The following is an 18,538-nucleotide window of genomic DNA, read 5'->3' as shown; positions in this document are numbered from 1 at the left end:
CTAGGGTCTGCTGCCCCGTATTTCCAATGCCACCAGCTGGGGCGTTAGCCCAATACTGATCTCCACAACCTCAGATAGTCTTTACTCCAACCATTGGCAATATATCTGTATAAGCGGACATTCACACAGTGTGTGGAGCAGTGTACCTCTCTGCCTCTCCTGAGACAGGCGTCTGAGTCGCATTTTCTCAATTTATATGGGTGTTCTCTCGTAAAGTACACTCTACGGAGGAGTTTCATTTGGACCAGATAGAAGCCTGCCATTATTGTGGATATCAACATCCTCTCCACAGGCATCATCTTCCAAGATTTCCAGGTCTCATTCTCAGTGGTCCCTAAGAGGGGTCAGGTTGGGGAGACTAAAAGCCAATAATGCTGTATACATTAAGGAGATGGCATGCACATGGAGGCGGGACAATAGCACCCTGTATTCCAGAGGCGATTTCTCCGGCAGATCGTCCAGTAGGGGGTCATGACCCTTAAAGAAACGTTGCATTTGTAGGTACCTGTGACACTGGCTACCGGACATCTCATACTCAGTTTGCAGTTCCTGAAAGGTGATCAGCCTGTCCTCTCTCCAGACAACCCCCACTGTCGAGATGTTCAGGATATCCCACTTCCTGTGACCCTCGATATTCCTAAACTCCTTCAGCACCTCAGCCACACACAGAGGGGTCCCCAGCATGATCCAACCCTTCCATCCCAAGCGCCTTCCGTCCATCTGCCAAATCCAGAGCACCTGTGTCCTTGGCACTGGGAGACCTCGCAGCACTTTCCCCCCAGGTAGTGCAGGTTTCCAGGGGATCCATCTCTCTCCTCTCCGCCAGGGAGGGCTCTACTTGATCTGAGAACATCCAGTCATTTGCCACTACTAATTAAGCTTATATTTGGCAAAGCAATGACCCGTCCAAAGTCTTTCTGTTCTGCATTTTCAGAGCTGCCCGGTGGGGCCCTACATTCCAGAGCATAGTTCTTCTGACTTCATCTGCCTGTCCAAAGAACCTGTCTGGAACAACGTAGGAAGTATTTTGGAGAACATATAGAAACTTTGAGAGATTTATCATTTTAAACAGTGCAGCCTTGCCAAGTAGGGACTGTTGGAGGTGCTGCCAGTGACCCACATACTGCTTGTCCACCTCCAAAACCCTACCCCATTTGGCCGGTAAGAAGCACTTGCGATCTGATGTGACATTGATCCCTAAGTATCTAAACCCTTCTAATTCCCACCCGAGTGGGGGACTCTGCGTCGGAGGGCAATCTTCCGGTAGGGGTATTCCACAGATTTTCAAAAATGTATGCGCAACCCGGTGTATTCCCCATATAACTGTAATATTTCCAGCACTCACCGCAATGAGTGGGTGGGCTCCGCCAGGTACAGTAAGATGTCATGTGCCCAAAGGACTATCACGTCTTCCCAGCCCAGGTCCCAGCTCAGAGCCTTAATCTAGGGATCCAGTTGAAAAGTGGCTCAAGGGCCACTGCAAACAATAATGGGGAAAATGGACAACTATGTTGTGTGCCTCTCCCAATCTTTATGTCCCCTGACAGCACTCCGTTTACCCTCTCTTGGCAATAGGATCCTGATATAACAGTTTGAGCCAAACCACAAAGGGAATCCTGAATCCCATCTACCCCAGGACAACAGATTCCAGAACTTTCCATCACAGAAATGTGAGGAAAATGTGTTGTTTGGGTCAACATTTGAAGTTTGCAAGGGATTCAGGGTAAGAAAAACTGGTAAGAGCCACCAAGTCACCCCACCCTGGATTCTAGGTGCTTTGCTGAGCTAGGGCCCACAATCCACAGCTACCCACTTTGCAAAAAGAGGGTCAGATTTGAGTGGAGAAATGTGATGTATCCATGTTGTGTTTTGGGCTGTTTTCTGTTGTGGACACTAGGCACAACAAGTGAGGTACCATTTTAGGGGGAGATTTGGGGGAGTGCCAAGGTGGATGAAAGGTTTTGGATCCCCCAGATTCCAAAACTTTCCATCACAGAGCTGTGAGGAAAATGTGTTTTTTTGTTTTGTCAAAGTATGAGGTTTTTAAGGGATCCTGGGTGAAAAATCTGGTGAGAGCCACACAAGTCATCACCCCCTGGATTCCCCCATGTTATATTATAACTGGTTTATCAAGCGCATAGACCCCCAACAATGGAGCTTTCCATTCCTGGCGCCAGAGGGCAAACAAACTGCAGCTGTTGACACCCCAAAAAGAAGCGGGAGAGGGGTTAGATGGAGAAAAGCCACATCTTAAAGAGTTTCCCGAAAAGCAGGTGGTTTTGGATGTTCTTAATGGAGAAAGGAAGTGGGTTCCAGAGAAATGGGACCAGGCCACGGACAGATCAGCCCCCTGCTCTTACACTCCGGATTCGGACAGCATTGGCCAAGTTAAGGTCGGCTTAGCGCAAGACGCAAGAGTCGCAATGGCCGGTAGACTGAAATGAGCTTGCACAGGATGAGGGCCCTGGAAAGTAAAAAATATTATGGGCAATGCAGAGTTGAAAGTATATGTTGAACAGGATAGGACTACGCCTTGGTGTAGTGTGGGAGGTTGGGAGCTATGCGGAAGGAGCGCTCAGATCAGAAGGAAGCAAACTAAGACAGTGCGGCCCCTTCTATACCAATGCCCTGCAAGTACACAAGTAGAATTTTATGGGACACCATATCAAATGCGGCACTCAAGTCAATCAGGATCAGAGCTGAGGATCTGCCTTCGTCCAGGGCACTATAAAGTTGCTCGGTAACCGCAAGGAGTGCGGATTCTGTGCTGTGTGGAGCCATGAAACCATTTTGGGATATGTCCAAGATACAATCGTCTTCTAAGAACTTGGTCAGAATGCTATTAAGATATCGCTCCATTGCCTTGGCAAGAAAAGGCAGGAGGGAGATGGGGTGAAAATGTTCAGGTTTTGAGACACCCAGGGACGGTTTCTTAAGGCGGGGGATCAAGGAAGGAGCCAGAAAATTAAAATACCCCCCACTTTGATCCATTCCCCGAACGCTGTCAGGTGAGCAAAGCGAGTAAACTCTTTCCACTCTAGATGAGGTCCCTTAATCCAGCCTTCTGTCCATCTATGTCTCTATCCTTTAAGCCCGTCATGCATCCATCCATCTATCCATCTTTTCATGTTTCCTTCCACCCATACATCCATCTTTTCACCATTCCATCCATCCACCCTCTCATCATTACAGTCTTGCATCCTTTCTTCTACTCACACTTCCAACCATTCCTCCATACTTTTATCCATTCCTCCATCCATTTGTTTTCATCCATCCACCAATTCACCCTCCTTTTATCAATCCACCAATGTATCCATTCACACTTCCATTCAGCCGTCTATTGATCCATCTACCTATTCATCCAGCCTTTCATCATTACAGACACTTTCTATCACCCACCCATGTAAATCTTGTTTTCCCCTTCCATCCATCAGTCCTTTTATCCTTGCTTTCATCCACAGTTCTTTCATTACTTTTATATGTCCTTCCTTTTGCTCTTCCTTGCAAACTGCTCTCCCACTCTCTCTTTCATTCCCTCTCTTTTTCTCTCAATTGCTTTGCTGTGGTTAACTCCTGATCGCTGTGTTGTTTATCATGTTTTCGTTTCCTTTTGATTTTTGAATATCTTTTGTCTGCCGAGCTGCAGCCACGACAGGGTCATAAATAACTATAAGTGTCAACACTACCCCTGCTTCAGCTGTGAAAGCGGGGGTTCACGTCGCCACTGTGTGGGATGACTAGCATGCTTCCATTGGCCGGGCACAGAGGTGATAGACAGAGAGGTTGACCAGTTCTAAACAGGTAGAAAGAAGGCGGTCGCGCAGCTTCATGAAAAGATCAGGTTCAAGCGGATCTTCGGATTTCACTTGGCTGTATTTGAAAGACAGGCAGACACAAGGGGGCAGCGAATTGAGCAGGATCACAGGATTGTTGTCTACGGGCAGTGCCAAATCATATGACCTCGCATCGGAGGGATAGAGCGAGTAAATGTCCTCTATCTTGCCAGTAAAATGATCTGCTAGTTATTGCACTGTGAACTGGAGGCTTCAAGAGGGTCTGCTGATAGCGCTGGTTTCGAGAGCCTGTTCACTAAACTAAAACATATTTAGCAGGGCTGTTGCTGCTGCTGATTTTGTTCGCAGAGTGCCCTGCCCTGGATTTCATGATCAGTTTATGATAGGATTTGATGCCTGATCTGTATTGAATTTTTAGTGAAGGGTCGTATGCTTCCCTCCAAGAGCTTTCTAAACCTTACAGTGCTTTTTGGCCAAGATAAGGGCCACGTTGAACCAAAGGGCAGCATGTTTCTTCTTAACAGAGACAAACATCTAAGGTGGAGATGAGCCAGAGTTGCAAGAAGTTGTTTGCAGTCTCTGTGTCAGGGGCCAACTGGTGGTGGCTTGAATACACTGGCCACGTTTTTGGAGGCCAAGATTGTGCCAAGGGCATACGAAGATCGGGCTGGGAACCGACCTATGCGCTTGGCAGGGTAGACATATGGACAGGGAGACCATACAACGGTGGGCCCAGGTCATTGGTAGAGGTGTAGCAGTCCATTAAGAGCTGAGTTTGGAAAAGACCGGGTCTAGGAGGTGGCTAGCAGAGTGTGTGGCGCCAGCGACTAATTGGATAAGCTGCCTGGCAGCGATGTTGTCTATAAAACTAGTAATATCACTGTCATAAGTAGCGTCCACGTGAAGATTAAGATCCCCAAGAATGTTAAAGTTGGCTAGTTTGATGGCCAGTGGTGCAATACAATTAGTCAGAACCTCTCAAAGTCTTTATAAGGGCCCGGGGGACAGTAAATGAATAAAAACCCTGAAAAAGTCAAATTTTTGTTCGAAGACATTTTGAGGAGAGCGCTTTTACAATCTGTGATGGTGCATTGAGACAGGCTACAGATGAGCGTATCTATGTAGATCACGGCAATGCCGCCTCCACTGCCACTGGGTCTGTTAAAATTCTTTAGGTCATAACCAGGGGGCAGCGCTAAAGCAGGTTCTGCCACCAAGGACTGGCCCAGACAAGTTTCTGTAAAAAAAAAGAATGTCCAGTGCATTGTCCTGGCAGGGGCGGTTTCTGAATGGGGGCACTGGGGTGTTGACCCCCTGTATTCGTTGCCCCAGTGGCCCCCATATAGAAATATAATTTAAAATATGAAAATATTAAATGATGTAAATGATTGAAAACATTTTTTTTGTTTGTTCTGGGTGTGTTACTTTTATTCACCCACGGGCTGGCTGGATCGAGTTACTGTGCTCACTGCAGGCAGGCCATGGGTGCAGAGTCATTAGCAGTGCGGTGGGGGAGGGGGGGTGGCTTAATTACTGACAGCACAGCAGTCTGGCTCTAGTGAAGTTCGCATGTCGGTTTGGACCAGCGTTTGTCCATGACCAACCCAACATGGGCACTGGAGGCCTCTCCTATTTGCACAACTTGGTGAGCCGAGGATCACAGTTGCAGCTTCCACGGCCTTCTAAGGAGCAATGGTTGTGCCTGCTACAACCAATCTAGGTGCTGCTTTCATGCTGTCTGTTAATGTAAACAGCAAGGAAGCAGCCTCTGGATTGGCTCAAGGGTGAGAGTAGGCCTAGTTCTAATAGTCTCTTGAAAGCATGGGGGAGGGAGGTTTGGGTTCACACAATGTGACCAATCACTGTATGGCTTTATTTTAAACCATGCAGTAACTGCCCGTTTTCTGTGCTTTGCTGTAGTCTTTAATGTATTCCACTTCATGTCCAGGTCATTGCTCAAGAGGCGAGCGAGGGTGTAAAAGACGAGGGCGAAGCCTGATTGAGAGACTGACTGAAAGTTACCAGTCCTGACATTTGTAGAAATTCTGAGGCCCAGGGATCCCAAGTTCTGGAAGGAATTGCTCAATTTGTTGAAGTAGTTATTATTTTCTTGGAGGAAAGACTCAAGGCACTGGACCTCTATGGCCTTAAAAGTTTGTAGATACTTGTAGTAGTGAGTCAGTTTCACTCCCTTTATGACAAGAAACATCCAATGAATTGGTAAATCCAGAGTGTTATTTATTTATACAAAAAAGAAGACTTGTATTTCAATTGATCCAGTTGATTGAAACAAAATACATTCATCGGTATAAGATGAACAGACCAAATATAGAACAAAGATGAACAGCCAACACGTGTTTCGCCCTTTTGGCACGGTTTCTGGCCAGGGCTTTCTCAAGGCTTAGTATTTAGGACACAAAAATTTGCGTATGCTTCATTTGACATGGTCCAAAATTCCCGTCACTGGTGTTCCTCAGCACGCTGAGGAACACCAGTGACGGGAATTTTTCCTAGACTCTCATCTTCAAGCCTGACAAGGCTGGACCACCTGTATTATACAGTGACTTTGGACCATGTCAAACGAAGCATACGCAAATTTTTGTGTTCATCTTATACCGATGAATGTATTTTGTTTCAATCAACTGGATCAATTGAAATACAAGTCTTCTTTTTTGTATAAATAAATAACACTCTGGATTTATCAATTCATTGGATGTTTCTTGTCATAAAGGGAGTGAAACTGACTCACTACTACAAGTACCAGTCCTGACATTTGCCAGCATCTTCATCCATGGCTGTATCGGGGTAAGTAAAGTCGTGACTCAATCACGATTACAGGGTGATTTATCACCAGCCCTCTCATCAATCAATCAATGACAGTTAACATTCCGTAAAAGACGCTAATTTTTGTTCTGCCTCCTGCCTATGAAATTGGCCTCCCATTTTCAAAAGTCACAGTCTTTGAGCAAATGTTTGTGCCTCTGACATTCGAGATTCATTCAACATAAATTAGGTAGATTTTGCTGACAGAATAAAACAAGCATTTGAAATGCAATAGGTCTTGCATTTACGCGGGACCTATTGCATTGCAAATCTTAGGCATCACAACAACGGGAAGGAGGGTAGACGATTGGGGGGGAGAATGCACGGACAACTTTCAAGAAGGAATGGACAACGGGAGGGCAGGCGGGTGAAGGCACGGACAACAGGAGGGTGGGCGGGGGGGTGCGAAGGCACGGACAACGGGAGGGAGGGGGGAGTAAAGAAGGCACCAAAGCACGTTGTGCCTGCAGTAGGAGAACCTCAGTAAAGAAAATAGTGCTCACAGTCTAAATAACACGTACCATGTAACAACCGCAGTAAAGGGGCCAGTTGCCATGGGAGGTGACAAATAAAGAGGAGGCGGTACTAAGGAGGGACTAACAAGCCTATCCATGAATCAGAAGCCAGCATTTAGGACAGACGATGACACATGCCAATGGCAAATATGGGCGGAGAGTGGGAGGAGCTTCTATTCACCTACTCCTCTACAATAAGTCTCGCAGAGCAGCGCATGCGTGCTGGCTCTAGGCTCGACCTAAAAACATCCAGATCTACACAAAAACAGATGTTCCTTACAAAATCATTTATTTCACATTTTTCACGTTTTTATTGTAACTGTGGTTTTGCATCCCTCTCCCATTATTCGATGTTCTTCAAGCATGATAAATAAACATTTAGAAAAATGGCCATGTTCCATTATGTCAGCACTTTTACCCGTAAATTTCAAGTATAAAATAACTAAACCAAAAAAGCACCAGCTACAATTTCCCTTTGCGTTTTCAGAATAAAAATATCACACATAGGGCCTTATTTACTACAAAATAGCGCAACACCACAAGCCATTTTGCTGCGCCGATCTGCGTCATTTTAAAAGCACAGGGATGCGTCGTATTAACAACAATACGATGCATCTGTGTGCTTTGTCCAGCGCTGGCACACAATTGGCTTCCATGCTCCCGTACAGGCACCCTTGTGTTGCGGGGATGATTGTTATTGTGCAGGAAGGAATGCCTTCCTTCCGGCACAAAAACAATCACTGTTGGCATTTTCCTATCTCTATGTCGCACCAGTGGCGCAATGAGCTTGTAAATGAAGCCCATGGTGCTCAACCCTGCACACACCACAATACAGAGAATATTTCCCTCACAATCTAGGAAGAATGACAGTCCTGATTGTTGTTGAGACACGAAGCCTTCACTGTAGGCCCTTGTGAGAAGTTGGCCTGGCATATGCTGGTCACTAGTTATATTGGCCACCTTATACCTGTCCAATTCGACTCTTATGGTAGATAGGTTTAAGACAACCTTTTAAAGAAAGCTATCCTAGTGGTAGCTGTGGAGAGCAGCTTTCAGGCTAAGTCTCAGAGAAATGTAAAGCAGTTTGTTTTACCTTATAATCTCTTGAATTACCAAATGAAAGGACACCACACAGGTATATATATCAAATATTTTTAAAGTTTTAGGGTACTTCGAGGAAGTCTACAAGCAAGCCACTTACAAGGTAAGTAATTCGAGGGCCAACACACACTAGGGCACTGGAATGCACGAGTTACCTCACCCAGGGAAGCCGGGTGCATAGGTGTCTTTTGGTTCGGGTCGCGTCGCTGTTTTCTATGGAAGCCAAAGAAGATTTGCTGCTTGCGAAGACAGAAAAAGTCCGGTGGAATCCAAGGCTGGATTCAAGATGAAGATGACCTGAAAGCAGAAGGGACAGTGTTCACAGTCACTTGCCAGTGACCCTGGGCCAGGAAGATGGATGCCCACGGAAGTCGGGTGATTTCAGGTGATCAAGGGTATTTTGACTCTTCCACCACGAGGACCAGGAGGGGTCGACGACAGCCAGGAGCTGGATTCAGAGTGTCCCACAAAGTCTGCAGCTTACTGAGGTGTCGGCAACCACATTGGAGCCAACAAGTCTTGGCAAAAGCAAGTCTCATGGAATTCAAGAAAAGTCAGCGGTGCAGACCAGCAAGGTCTGAGGGACTCACCCAGCGAAGGTAAGTCAGGGCAGGCTTGGAGCAACCAGGGAAGCCCTTTGGTTCAATGAAGAAGTCTTTAGGGGACCCACAAGCCGGCCGGCAAGAAATCGGAAAGACGCCTCATGAGGATTTGCTTCACAGGAGCCCACGGTCACTCGGGATGAGGTAGGCCTCTGATTTTCAAGGGAAATCCTGCTGGAGGCTTGGGCCACACATGGTCTAAAGCAGAAGCGTGTAGAACATTGTGAAGAGGTTGCACTTGACAATAGTGCACGGTACCCAGGTATTGCAGTTCCTCATCACTCGTGGAGTCCACTCACCTCAGCTCTGCCGGGGACTCACAATGGCTGTCGAGAAGTCAGGAAATCCACTTCCGGGGCTGCAGGGACTTCGGACTCCGGCGGGAGCGGGAAAGTTTGCGACCGTTGATTCAAGTTTTTAGTGCCTGCCAAGCAGGGGAGTCACTCCTTGACTCCAAGGGAGATTCTTCCGTCTTCCAAAGGTAGTGGAACGTCGAAGGGCCAGGATTTTTCTTGTAAAGCGTCGTCCAGGGATATCTAACTTGCAATGCCAAGGTTTACCTATCTTATAGTAAAAGAAAGGGAGGGACTAGCTCTATGACCACTACTCTGGGAGGGTCAGGGGAGTGGGTGGTTATACCCACTTGCCTTTGTCCAGTTTCGCGCCAGAGCAGGGGCAGGTAGCCCCTGAACCAGTTTGAGCTGGCATATGCACAGAGGAGCCTACTGCTCCCCCAGTGCAGGATTTCAAAGCACTCTAAGAGTGCACCCACCCAGTTCCAATACACTAAATCCTGTCTGGGAGGTGGTGACACCTCCCTGTGAAAGGATGCCTATTGTTGGGCCTCCTCCACTGCGAGTTTCAGTCAGCAGCAGGAAGGCAGCCCAGTGTCTGTGCTGGTGGCATCCATTTTGTGATGCCAGGGCTCTTTCAGAATTCTACCGTGTTCCCACAGTAGGTACATGTCGTCCCCTCTAGAAGGATGGAATCATACTCCCACACCAGTTACTGGTGTGGGGGGTATGATTCCAAGTTGTTTGACACCAAACACGACATGTTTTGATGCACTCATTCCAAAGTTAGCATTTACCGGTAGGTTATAATGCACTTAACAGTATATGGTTTAACCGCATCCACAAACAGCCACAGAGAATAGACTCTGCCAGCTGCAGAGGGGCCCTGCTCAGGTAGAGGCACCCCCTCACATTGTAAACCAAGCACCCTGCCCTCAGGATTGATAGGGCCTGCCTTAGGGGTGACTGATAGGTTTATATGTGTGTGTATGGTGAGATATAGGAACCTATACCTCAGTGAGGAGCGCTAACATTACCTCACCCAGGCTGCAGTAGCAGGCCTGTGGTGTCAGATTTAGTCTGCTTCCCAGGGGTGGCATAATACATGCTTCAGCCCCTGGTAGGCCTGTGTAGTACCTATGCCCATGGTACCTAAGGTACCATATACTAGGGGCTCATAAGGTACCGCAGTATCCAATCACTAGTGCATCTAATATGCACACCAGTTATTTAAGGGAGTAAGCAGATATGCTGGGGTCCTGGATAGCTGGATCCCAGCCAGACTAGTCAAAAAACATTCAAACACCAGGGAAAAAGTGGGGGCAACCATGCAGTCAGATTCCACCTTCCTACAGCCCTGCTTCAATCCCCTTTTGATTCCCTTCTGATAGCACACTAGAGGCTAGGTGCTGTGGTGCTCGGAGGATCGTGTCCAGCCACGCGCTGCAGCTAAATCCCAAAACAACTGATGATGCTCTTCTCTTGTTTGTCTCACCCAGCACTGTGCTATGGCATGGCAGCACACACAGCTTTAGTGGGTCCTTGCTTCATCGAGCTGGCAGTATGTGCTGTAGAGTTTTGCAAGCCACGTGTTCGCGCTGCATTTAAAAACAGCCGAAAAAAGAACTAAGAGGTAAAAACAAATGCCTAACAAGAGGAAAGACTAATAATACCTATTTTCTGACTGAGTTGAACAAAGTGAAACCAGAAAAGTGGGATACATCAAGGCTTACCCACTTAAATTGTGTGATTTTGTGCAAATAATTTATTTCACCAAAACTCTTTTTTCTTCATTTTCATGTATGGTGGCACTTTCAAATATGTGAGTTCAGACTATCAATTGTACAAAACTATTCCTTTCTCAGCGCAGTGTCTTATTAATGTCAAAGGTGTCAAAGGTTCTACTTGTTAAAGTAATACACTTTTTGAACTTTGAAGAGACTTTCATATTTTAGGTCATGTCTGTTGTATGATTTACATAGCAAATATTTCCAAGACTCAGCTCGTGCACTGGCTCTAAGATCCAAGCCAGACTCTTGGCTCAGCATTCACTGTTAACTTGTTGGCTCGCCCATCTGTAATAAATGTCCTGTAATCTGGCTACAGACACTCGCTCTCATGTCCTGGGAATTGGGTCACAATATCTCATGTTACTTATCATACAGATGAATCTGCCTGCACAGCAATGACCCCACTTGTTATGCGATCAACAATATAACATGAAGAACTTTCAGTTTTACCAGTCAGATGTTGTTCAGAGAGAAAGCCGTGTGTACAGGTAAGATAATTAAAGGCTACAGTACTACAGTAACTGTAGACCATATTTAGTGCAGTAAGATATGGGACAGTTTTTAATATTTTTAAATATATTTAGACTACATGTTTACCATGGTTTTATAAACCATTTTGCTTTCTCAAATGCTGTTTATAATGCTCTATTTACTGCTCTTTTTTTCAACATTTTTGGGAGAAATGTTTGTCTATCCGGCTTGTTCGCTTCACTCGCTTTCAACATAACACCCATTCACAACTTTTACACCTACCACTTTCCAATGTCACCATCCGCCACTGTGTTATGGATAAAATCACAGATATCAGCGTGGTGTCTAAGCAGAGAGCGGCAGTTAATACTATAGGACTTACACTCAGTGAACTGAGGTGGGGTCTGGTAGGTTTGGGAGGTTTGGGAAAGCAGCCTAATGGTAAGCCCAGATGACCTGACCCTGAAACCACAGGTCCTGAAACTGAACAGGGTCTAGTTTCTAAAAAAGGTGCAAGCGTTTCACGTTTTCGTAGCTGCCTGCTAAGCTACGTCGCAAAATCCACAGCTACCCACTTCGTGAAAAAAGGTCAATTTTGAGTGAAAAATGTGATGTAGCCATGTTGCATTTTGGGCCATTTCATGTCGCAGGCATTAGGCCTACCCACACAAGTGAGGTACTATTTTTATGGGGAGACATATGGGAGCATAGAACAGTAGAACATTTGTTAATGCCAATTGGATTTCGCTACATTTGTGCCTTATAAATGTAAGGCAATGTGTAAGAAAGAAGACATTTTGCAAACTACCCTCTAAATCATATGCTAGTATGGGAACCCACAAATGTACAAATACCACTGCTTCTAAGCTCCATATCTTATGCACATTTTGGAAATACATAGATTTCCTTGATACCTATTTTTCACTCTACATATTTAACCATATGAATTGGTCTATACTCGGTTGACTAAGAAAAAACATGTACAGTGCAGCTCAGTTGTTGGCTCTGGGTATCTTGGGTTCTTGGAGAACCTACAAACACTATATATTCTCACATCCAGAAGGGTCTTGCAGACATAATGGTATATTGCAATTGCAAATTGGCCGCTGTAACAATATGTTACAGATGAAAACGTCCCAAATGGACTTTTTTTCCTACTCATTTTCAATATTTCTTTATTTCAACAGTAAGTTTCTTTAGGAAAATCTTGAGGGATCTATACATATGACATGCTTGCTGAATTTGGAATTTTGTCTACTTTTCAGAATCTATAACTTACCTGGATCAGCCAGGGGTTTCACACTGATTTCCACCACAAACTGGAGGTGAGTTGAGAGCACAAAAATAGGAATAATGGACTACTTCTTTGAAAAATGCCAAAACCCTGGTAAAACATTCATTTTATTTCATCTCTGTATGTTCGTGAAAGCTGGGAAGATGGTGACTTCAGCTCAATAACCCATTGGTTGATGCCATTTTTAGGAAAAAAACAGGCACTTTAATCCAGAGCACTTTTTTCCTATTTTCCCCCAAAACTCTAAATGTTGCTTTATATTGCCTATTTTCCTGGTCCCCTCCAGGGAAATCCACAAACCCTGGGTACCTTTAGAATCCTTGGGATGTTGGAATAAAAGGACACAAATTTGCATTGGATATATTATGTGGAAAAACAATTATGCAGCCCTAAGTGCGAACCACCCCAAATAGCCAAAAAAGTGCTCCGCACTAAAGGCCCAGCTCTTAAGGGGTAATGAGTATGATTTGGAATGAGGGTTCTGTAGTTTTAGTTTATTTGGTCATTAGTGGGATGTATACAAGGTTGGGTCTATGTGTTGTGTGGATGCTTCATGAGTATTCGGGTCGTGATCGAATAACATGATTGTAAATTTAGATAAATCAAAAAATAACGCACATTTAATAAAACATAACATTCCTTTAGTGGAGAGAACAATAATCACATTAACAAGCATTTGCAATGCAATAGGTCTCGTATTTACGCGAGTTTGAGCTATTGATATTGCAACTAACAATGCCTTTTACTTTTGTTTTAGTTTTAAAAACATAAATAAAAGGCATTGTCATTTACAATGCTAGTAGCTTAAACTCGTGTAACTGCGAGACCTATTAAATTGCAAATGCTAGTTTACATTACTGTTAGCAACCCTCCTGATGCACTAAGGTGATCACTGCTTGTAAACTTGGACATAGTGGTCACTATTGTAATCTTGTCTAAAGTGGTCACTGTTACAAAAGTAATATTAGTAGCTGGTGATGATTTATGTTCAACATAGGAAGTTCCTATTACAAAAACGGTAGGAGACCTCTGGTATAGTCATTTACAGTGACTTTGTAAATGTTAAGTCTTTTGTACCTTAGGCCCCTAATGTTTTCTTAAGTGTAAAGTACAAGTTGTGGTGTGCCTGGGTTAACTGTGTACTGTAGAGAACCTCAACCCTAGTGCTGACTTTTTGAAGACCAGAATTTGCGGTTTTGAGCGTTTCCCTGAAACTTCGTAGAGCAGGTGCTTCTTTCTGCAAGTTGGAGAAAACTGCCCTTCTTGGCAATCAGATTAGGAGCCACACAACCAAGACCCTGAATAAAAAATGTACACCGCCCATGTGGAATGGATGTAAATAATTCAGAAATCAAACTCTTCGATTTAGGTAGGTTGATGTAGGCGCATAGGGTTATAGATTACAGACAATTATTCACACAGTCATTTACACGCTGATGTGTATGTCCATTTAAATTTGTATGTGCCAAGCTCAGACGTGTTTTGCACAATGAATGCACATGGTATACCCAAGTCAATGATGAAGCAGAAGAAAGTAGATATCTTTGTGAGCATTGGGTACTAATGGAAAGGTACATAAACCTAAAACCTTCTCAAAATGATTGAACATGAAGTCACAATGGGCAGCTTATTGAAATTCAACTTAAGCTTTTGCCTGTTTTGATGTCTTAAAGCAAAAAGAGAAAAAAGGCCCGAGCCAAACAAGGGATAATGGGTATGAATTTGCTTTCGTTGGTATTCTTATAGCAATGGAAAAACAGCTGTACGGGATGCATTTTTTATGACATTCAGCCTAGGGGCATGAGTGAATTTTAAATTGACTAGGATTATCCACATTTATCCTACATGTGAACGAAAAAAAAACAACCACCACGTCAGTGATATACAAAAACAAAACACACAGCCTTAACAAATGTGCAACCCTAGTGACCCAACCAGCTCCTGCAGAACACAGACAACCCCGGAGCTATACTTCAAGAGTGTTCGTAGAACAGAGGCTGAGGGAAGTATATGGAACAAGCACAGATGGGATTTGGGGGGTGAAGGACACACATTCTGAAGCACAAACAGAGCACTCGGAGATAATGAGTCAAGAAGTTTTGAGGGTAAATAACATCTGGTCTAAAAAAACATGATACATCTAATAGAATATTTCAATATTAAAAGGTCCACAGGATGTTACACACAATTCTGCACACTTCTAGCTCTGGTCGCATACATGTCTTCTACATTTGCTATACTCGTTTCTTACCATGGTAGCATACGTACGTATTCCTTCAGTAATCCATCTAAGGGTTCCGAATGTGCGCACAATCCAAAAATACGGAGCGTCATTATTTGAGAGTGAGTTGGTCACAGGAACAACAAGCCCGGCAGTGGTGCGTGCGTGCCCGCGCAGTCTTAAAATACGGAGCGTCATTATTTGAGAGTGAGTTGGTCACAGGAACAACAAGCCCGCCAGTGGTGCGTGCGTGCGTGCGCAGTCTGCTCTTTTTGGAAGCACTGCACTCGTGTTTGTGGTGCGCCACTGCGCGCTCCCGCAAGCTGTGTGCCACCAGAAGCACGAGTGTGTGCTTCCACAAAGAGCAGAACGACGGCTAAAGGTCCTCCTAAGCAGCGCATGTACGCTGCGTAGGCGAGACCTAAAAACAGTCTTTAGAAAATACAATACCCAAATATTATATTAATAAAGACTTATAATAAATTGTTTCAAATATTAAGCAGCTTCATTTATACATTGTCATGTTAATATTGTTAGCATTTTGTAATAATTCATATATTTTTGTATACAACAGTTACATTTTATTTTTTTATTTTTACTGTTAACCACTTGACTGCAAGTGAAGTAACACATCTCAAAGGTTGTGGTAGAAACAGCTGCACTCTGACTAGTTACCAGTAATAAGTGCTCACTCCCAGGGCCAACCACACAGAAATGCCCCAATAGTTAAAGTTATCAACAAGGAAGGAGAAGCAGTCCTAAATGCATACAGACCAACAGGGTAATTTGATCAACATCAAATTATTTATCTGGATGTACACAAGAAAAGCACAGACTAGTCCAGAAGAACAAATATGGACATCACAAGTTATAGATTTTATGAAAGCTTCATTCTTTATTTCTGTGCTTCAGCTTAAAAGCATGGACAAGGACACAGCCAACGCCTTGACTGCTAGTAAGTAGGTTTCGCCCATGGTGATGAGCCCTTTTTTGAAATTTGAGACTTTCTGGGGATATGGGCAGCTACTTTCACTGTGAGTGACAGCATTCTACCCTTTCACAAGGGCCATATCCATTCACTAAGATCCATTCACTAAGTTGTTTTCTTCAGTTCAAGGGACACATTGCAGTCAATGGCAATGTGTGTTTTTTTGAGATCAAGAAAATATTTTTGTTTTTAGCCAATGTTATTGTTGTAGATTGATGAGGGCCTGGCAGCTTCTTCGAGTATAACGTTTTGCAAAAACCCTGACAAAACAAGCATTGACAAAGCCAAACGCTTGGCAGCCTAAACCAGACCTTTTGAGTTTGCCAATGCTTGTATTGTTTTGATTCTAGAAATCGGGGTAGTGGAGGTATTGGGCTTGGGTTTGACAGGCATCTAGGTGAGTCACTAGTGCTATGGCTTCCATGAATTTCACTACTTTTCCATACCTAAAATGCCCTGCAAGCATCTACGTTTGGCTGAATCTCTCAATTTCTGCACATTAGATTAAAAACAAGCATTTACAATGCAATGGTCTCGGCAATATTATAGGTAGAGCTATTGGTATTGCTCATTATTTTTTTATCATTTTTGTATCCCTAAATAAATGGCATTATCATTTCTATTGGCATTAGTTTTTTTTTTGCATATGTGATACCTATTGCATTAGCAGAGAGAGAGTGAGGTAGTGAGATAGAGAGAGAGAGTGAGGTATTGAAATAGAGAGTGAGGTAGTGAGAGAGAGTGAGGTAGATAGAGAGTGAGGTAGTGAAAGAGTGAGTTAGTGAGTGAGGTATTTTCTGACGTAGTGAGATAGAAACAGTGAGTGATGTTGTGAGATAGAGAAAGATTGAGGTAGTGAAAGAGAGAGTGAGGTAGTGAGGGATGTTGTGAGGTATTAAGATAGAAACAGAGAGTGATGTAGTGAGGTAGTGAAAGAGTCAGTGTAATTGACTTAGTGTATTTGATAGAGAGAGTGAGGTAGTGAGATAGAGAGAGTGAATTAGTTAAAATGTCTTCGTACCAGCTGTGCTGCTGAAGTTTCTTTCACTTAGCATGACGTTTCAGAATACTGTCAATGGTTGCCTCGTGCGGCGCAAGATTTCTTTCGCACCTCGTTATGATTGGCTGTAGCTGGAGACCATGTGTTTCCTGTTTGATACTCGCTCTGTGATTGGTCGTTAGGCGGGCGCTGCCAGCCGGCCGGCCGGCTCCAGAATTATGGCAGAGGTCGGCCGGAGGTTGTTCTGGGTCCAGGCGCCCTGGAACCAAGTTGTCCGCGTAAAGGGGGTCCCGGAACACCACAGGGGAGTATTGGGGTTGAAGAAGGTGCCGTCTGGGTACTGGGGAATATGCAAAGAGTACTCGTCGGTGATCAAAGAGGTAGGGTATTTTGAGGAGGAGAATCTTTTACTGGAGTTGCAAAGAGAGTGTCAAGAGCTGCAGTCTGGGGCCGCCAACCGCAAAGAAGATCACGCTTCATCTAGTCGGGATGTGAAGTCATTAGGGCAGGCAACCGAGTTTATGGGAGAATGGGTTGTGGGGCGGCACGAGAGAGCAGTCCGTAAAGACCAGCAAGGGGCAGTGAGCCCAAGACATTGGAAAGGACAGGAGGGAGTCATTGGTCATAAGCTAGATGCTCTGAGGGTACTCTATATGCACCTTCTTAGTCGTGCTGCCTCTGCCGATCACTGGCCTTTATCATCCTCACGTCAACGCTTCAGCTCAGCCAGAATGAACAGCGGCTCCACAGAGACAGTTGTGGGCGCTGCTGTCCACCCAACACACCGCGGGTTCCTGACAGTTGCTTTCAGGGAGCGTGCAATCGCACCCTTCACGAGTTACGGGCTTTCAGCAAGTCCCAGGGGGCTGTTCTCTGCTGCTGGCCAACAGAACTCTTTCACCAGGGCGTACTCCACCACTAATGGAGCTGGGAGGAACAACGGCTCACTGAAGCAACCGCTCTTCCGCAGCCCGACCGCCTACTACGATATCCTTGGAGTCACAGGTTCAGCCACGCAGTCCCAGATCAAGACAGCCTACTACCGCCAGTCGTTCCGCTACCACCCGGACCGCAACAATGGCGACGAGGCAGCAGCGCTGCGCTTCACCGAGATTAGCGAGGCGTACCTCATCCTGGGCAGCGTCACCCTGCGCAAGAAGTACGACCGAGGAACCACAAGCCAAGAGGACGTGCGGGCGGCGGGGAAGCCTCCGGGGAAGGTGGATGGCTCTACCATGCCCAAGAAGACCGAGAGCACGTCGTCCTCGTCCCGCTACACTCCCACCAAGCCAATCTTCGACGAGTTCTATCGAGCCCACTATGGCGAGCAGCTTGAACGGGAGCGGTACATGAAATGGAGACGCGAGGAGCTACAACGGCAAAACAAGCACGCCACTGCCTTTCTCTGAGGCAAAGCAGAAATGCCTCGGAGAAACGCAGTGGCGTTTTCGGATTCGGGGGCGTGTTTCTTTTTCTCTCCTCTTGCCATTGGCTGGAGGAGAGAAAAACACGCCTGAGAAAGGGCGTGGCTAAAAAGTGGAAAGAACAGCACGGAACACGCCCCCGAATCTGAAAAAGACGGAGCCTATTTGGAGGGACGGCTCTCTCCTCCAATGGCTGGCCTCGGTTTAGGAAGCCAGCCAATG

The 18,538-nt window shown here is 45.2% G+C and overlaps 1 protein-coding gene across 1 annotated transcript; it reads left to right on the top strand.

The window, feature by feature from the left end:
* The first annotated feature begins 17,110 nt into the window (after positions 1-17,110).
* On the top strand, positions 17,111-18,301 carry LOC146857964 (uncharacterized). The gene has a single exon (XM_085647085.1). It carries the CDS (start codon positions 17,111-17,113, stop codon positions 18,299-18,301), a length of 1,191 nt encoding a protein of 396 aa, XP_085503211.1.
* The last annotated feature ends 237 nt before the right edge of the window (positions 18,302-18,538 follow it).

The sequence above is a fragment of the Triturus cristatus genome, chromosome 3_2 (assembly GCF_964204655.1).
Source record: "Triturus cristatus chromosome 3_2, aTriCri1.1, whole genome shotgun sequence".
Classification (NCBI taxonomy): domain Eukaryota; kingdom Metazoa; phylum Chordata; class Amphibia; order Caudata; family Salamandridae; genus Triturus; species Triturus cristatus.
Note: the sequence above shows the minus strand (reverse complement) of the source record. Positions and strands in the feature narration are given on the sequence as shown.

What these genes read in the sequence shown, in the direction of transcription:
- LOC146857964 (XM_085647085.1), top strand. Translation starts at nt 17,111, where the DNA reads ATGGCAGAGGTCGGCCGGAGGTTGTTCTGGGTCCAGGCGCCCTGGAAC.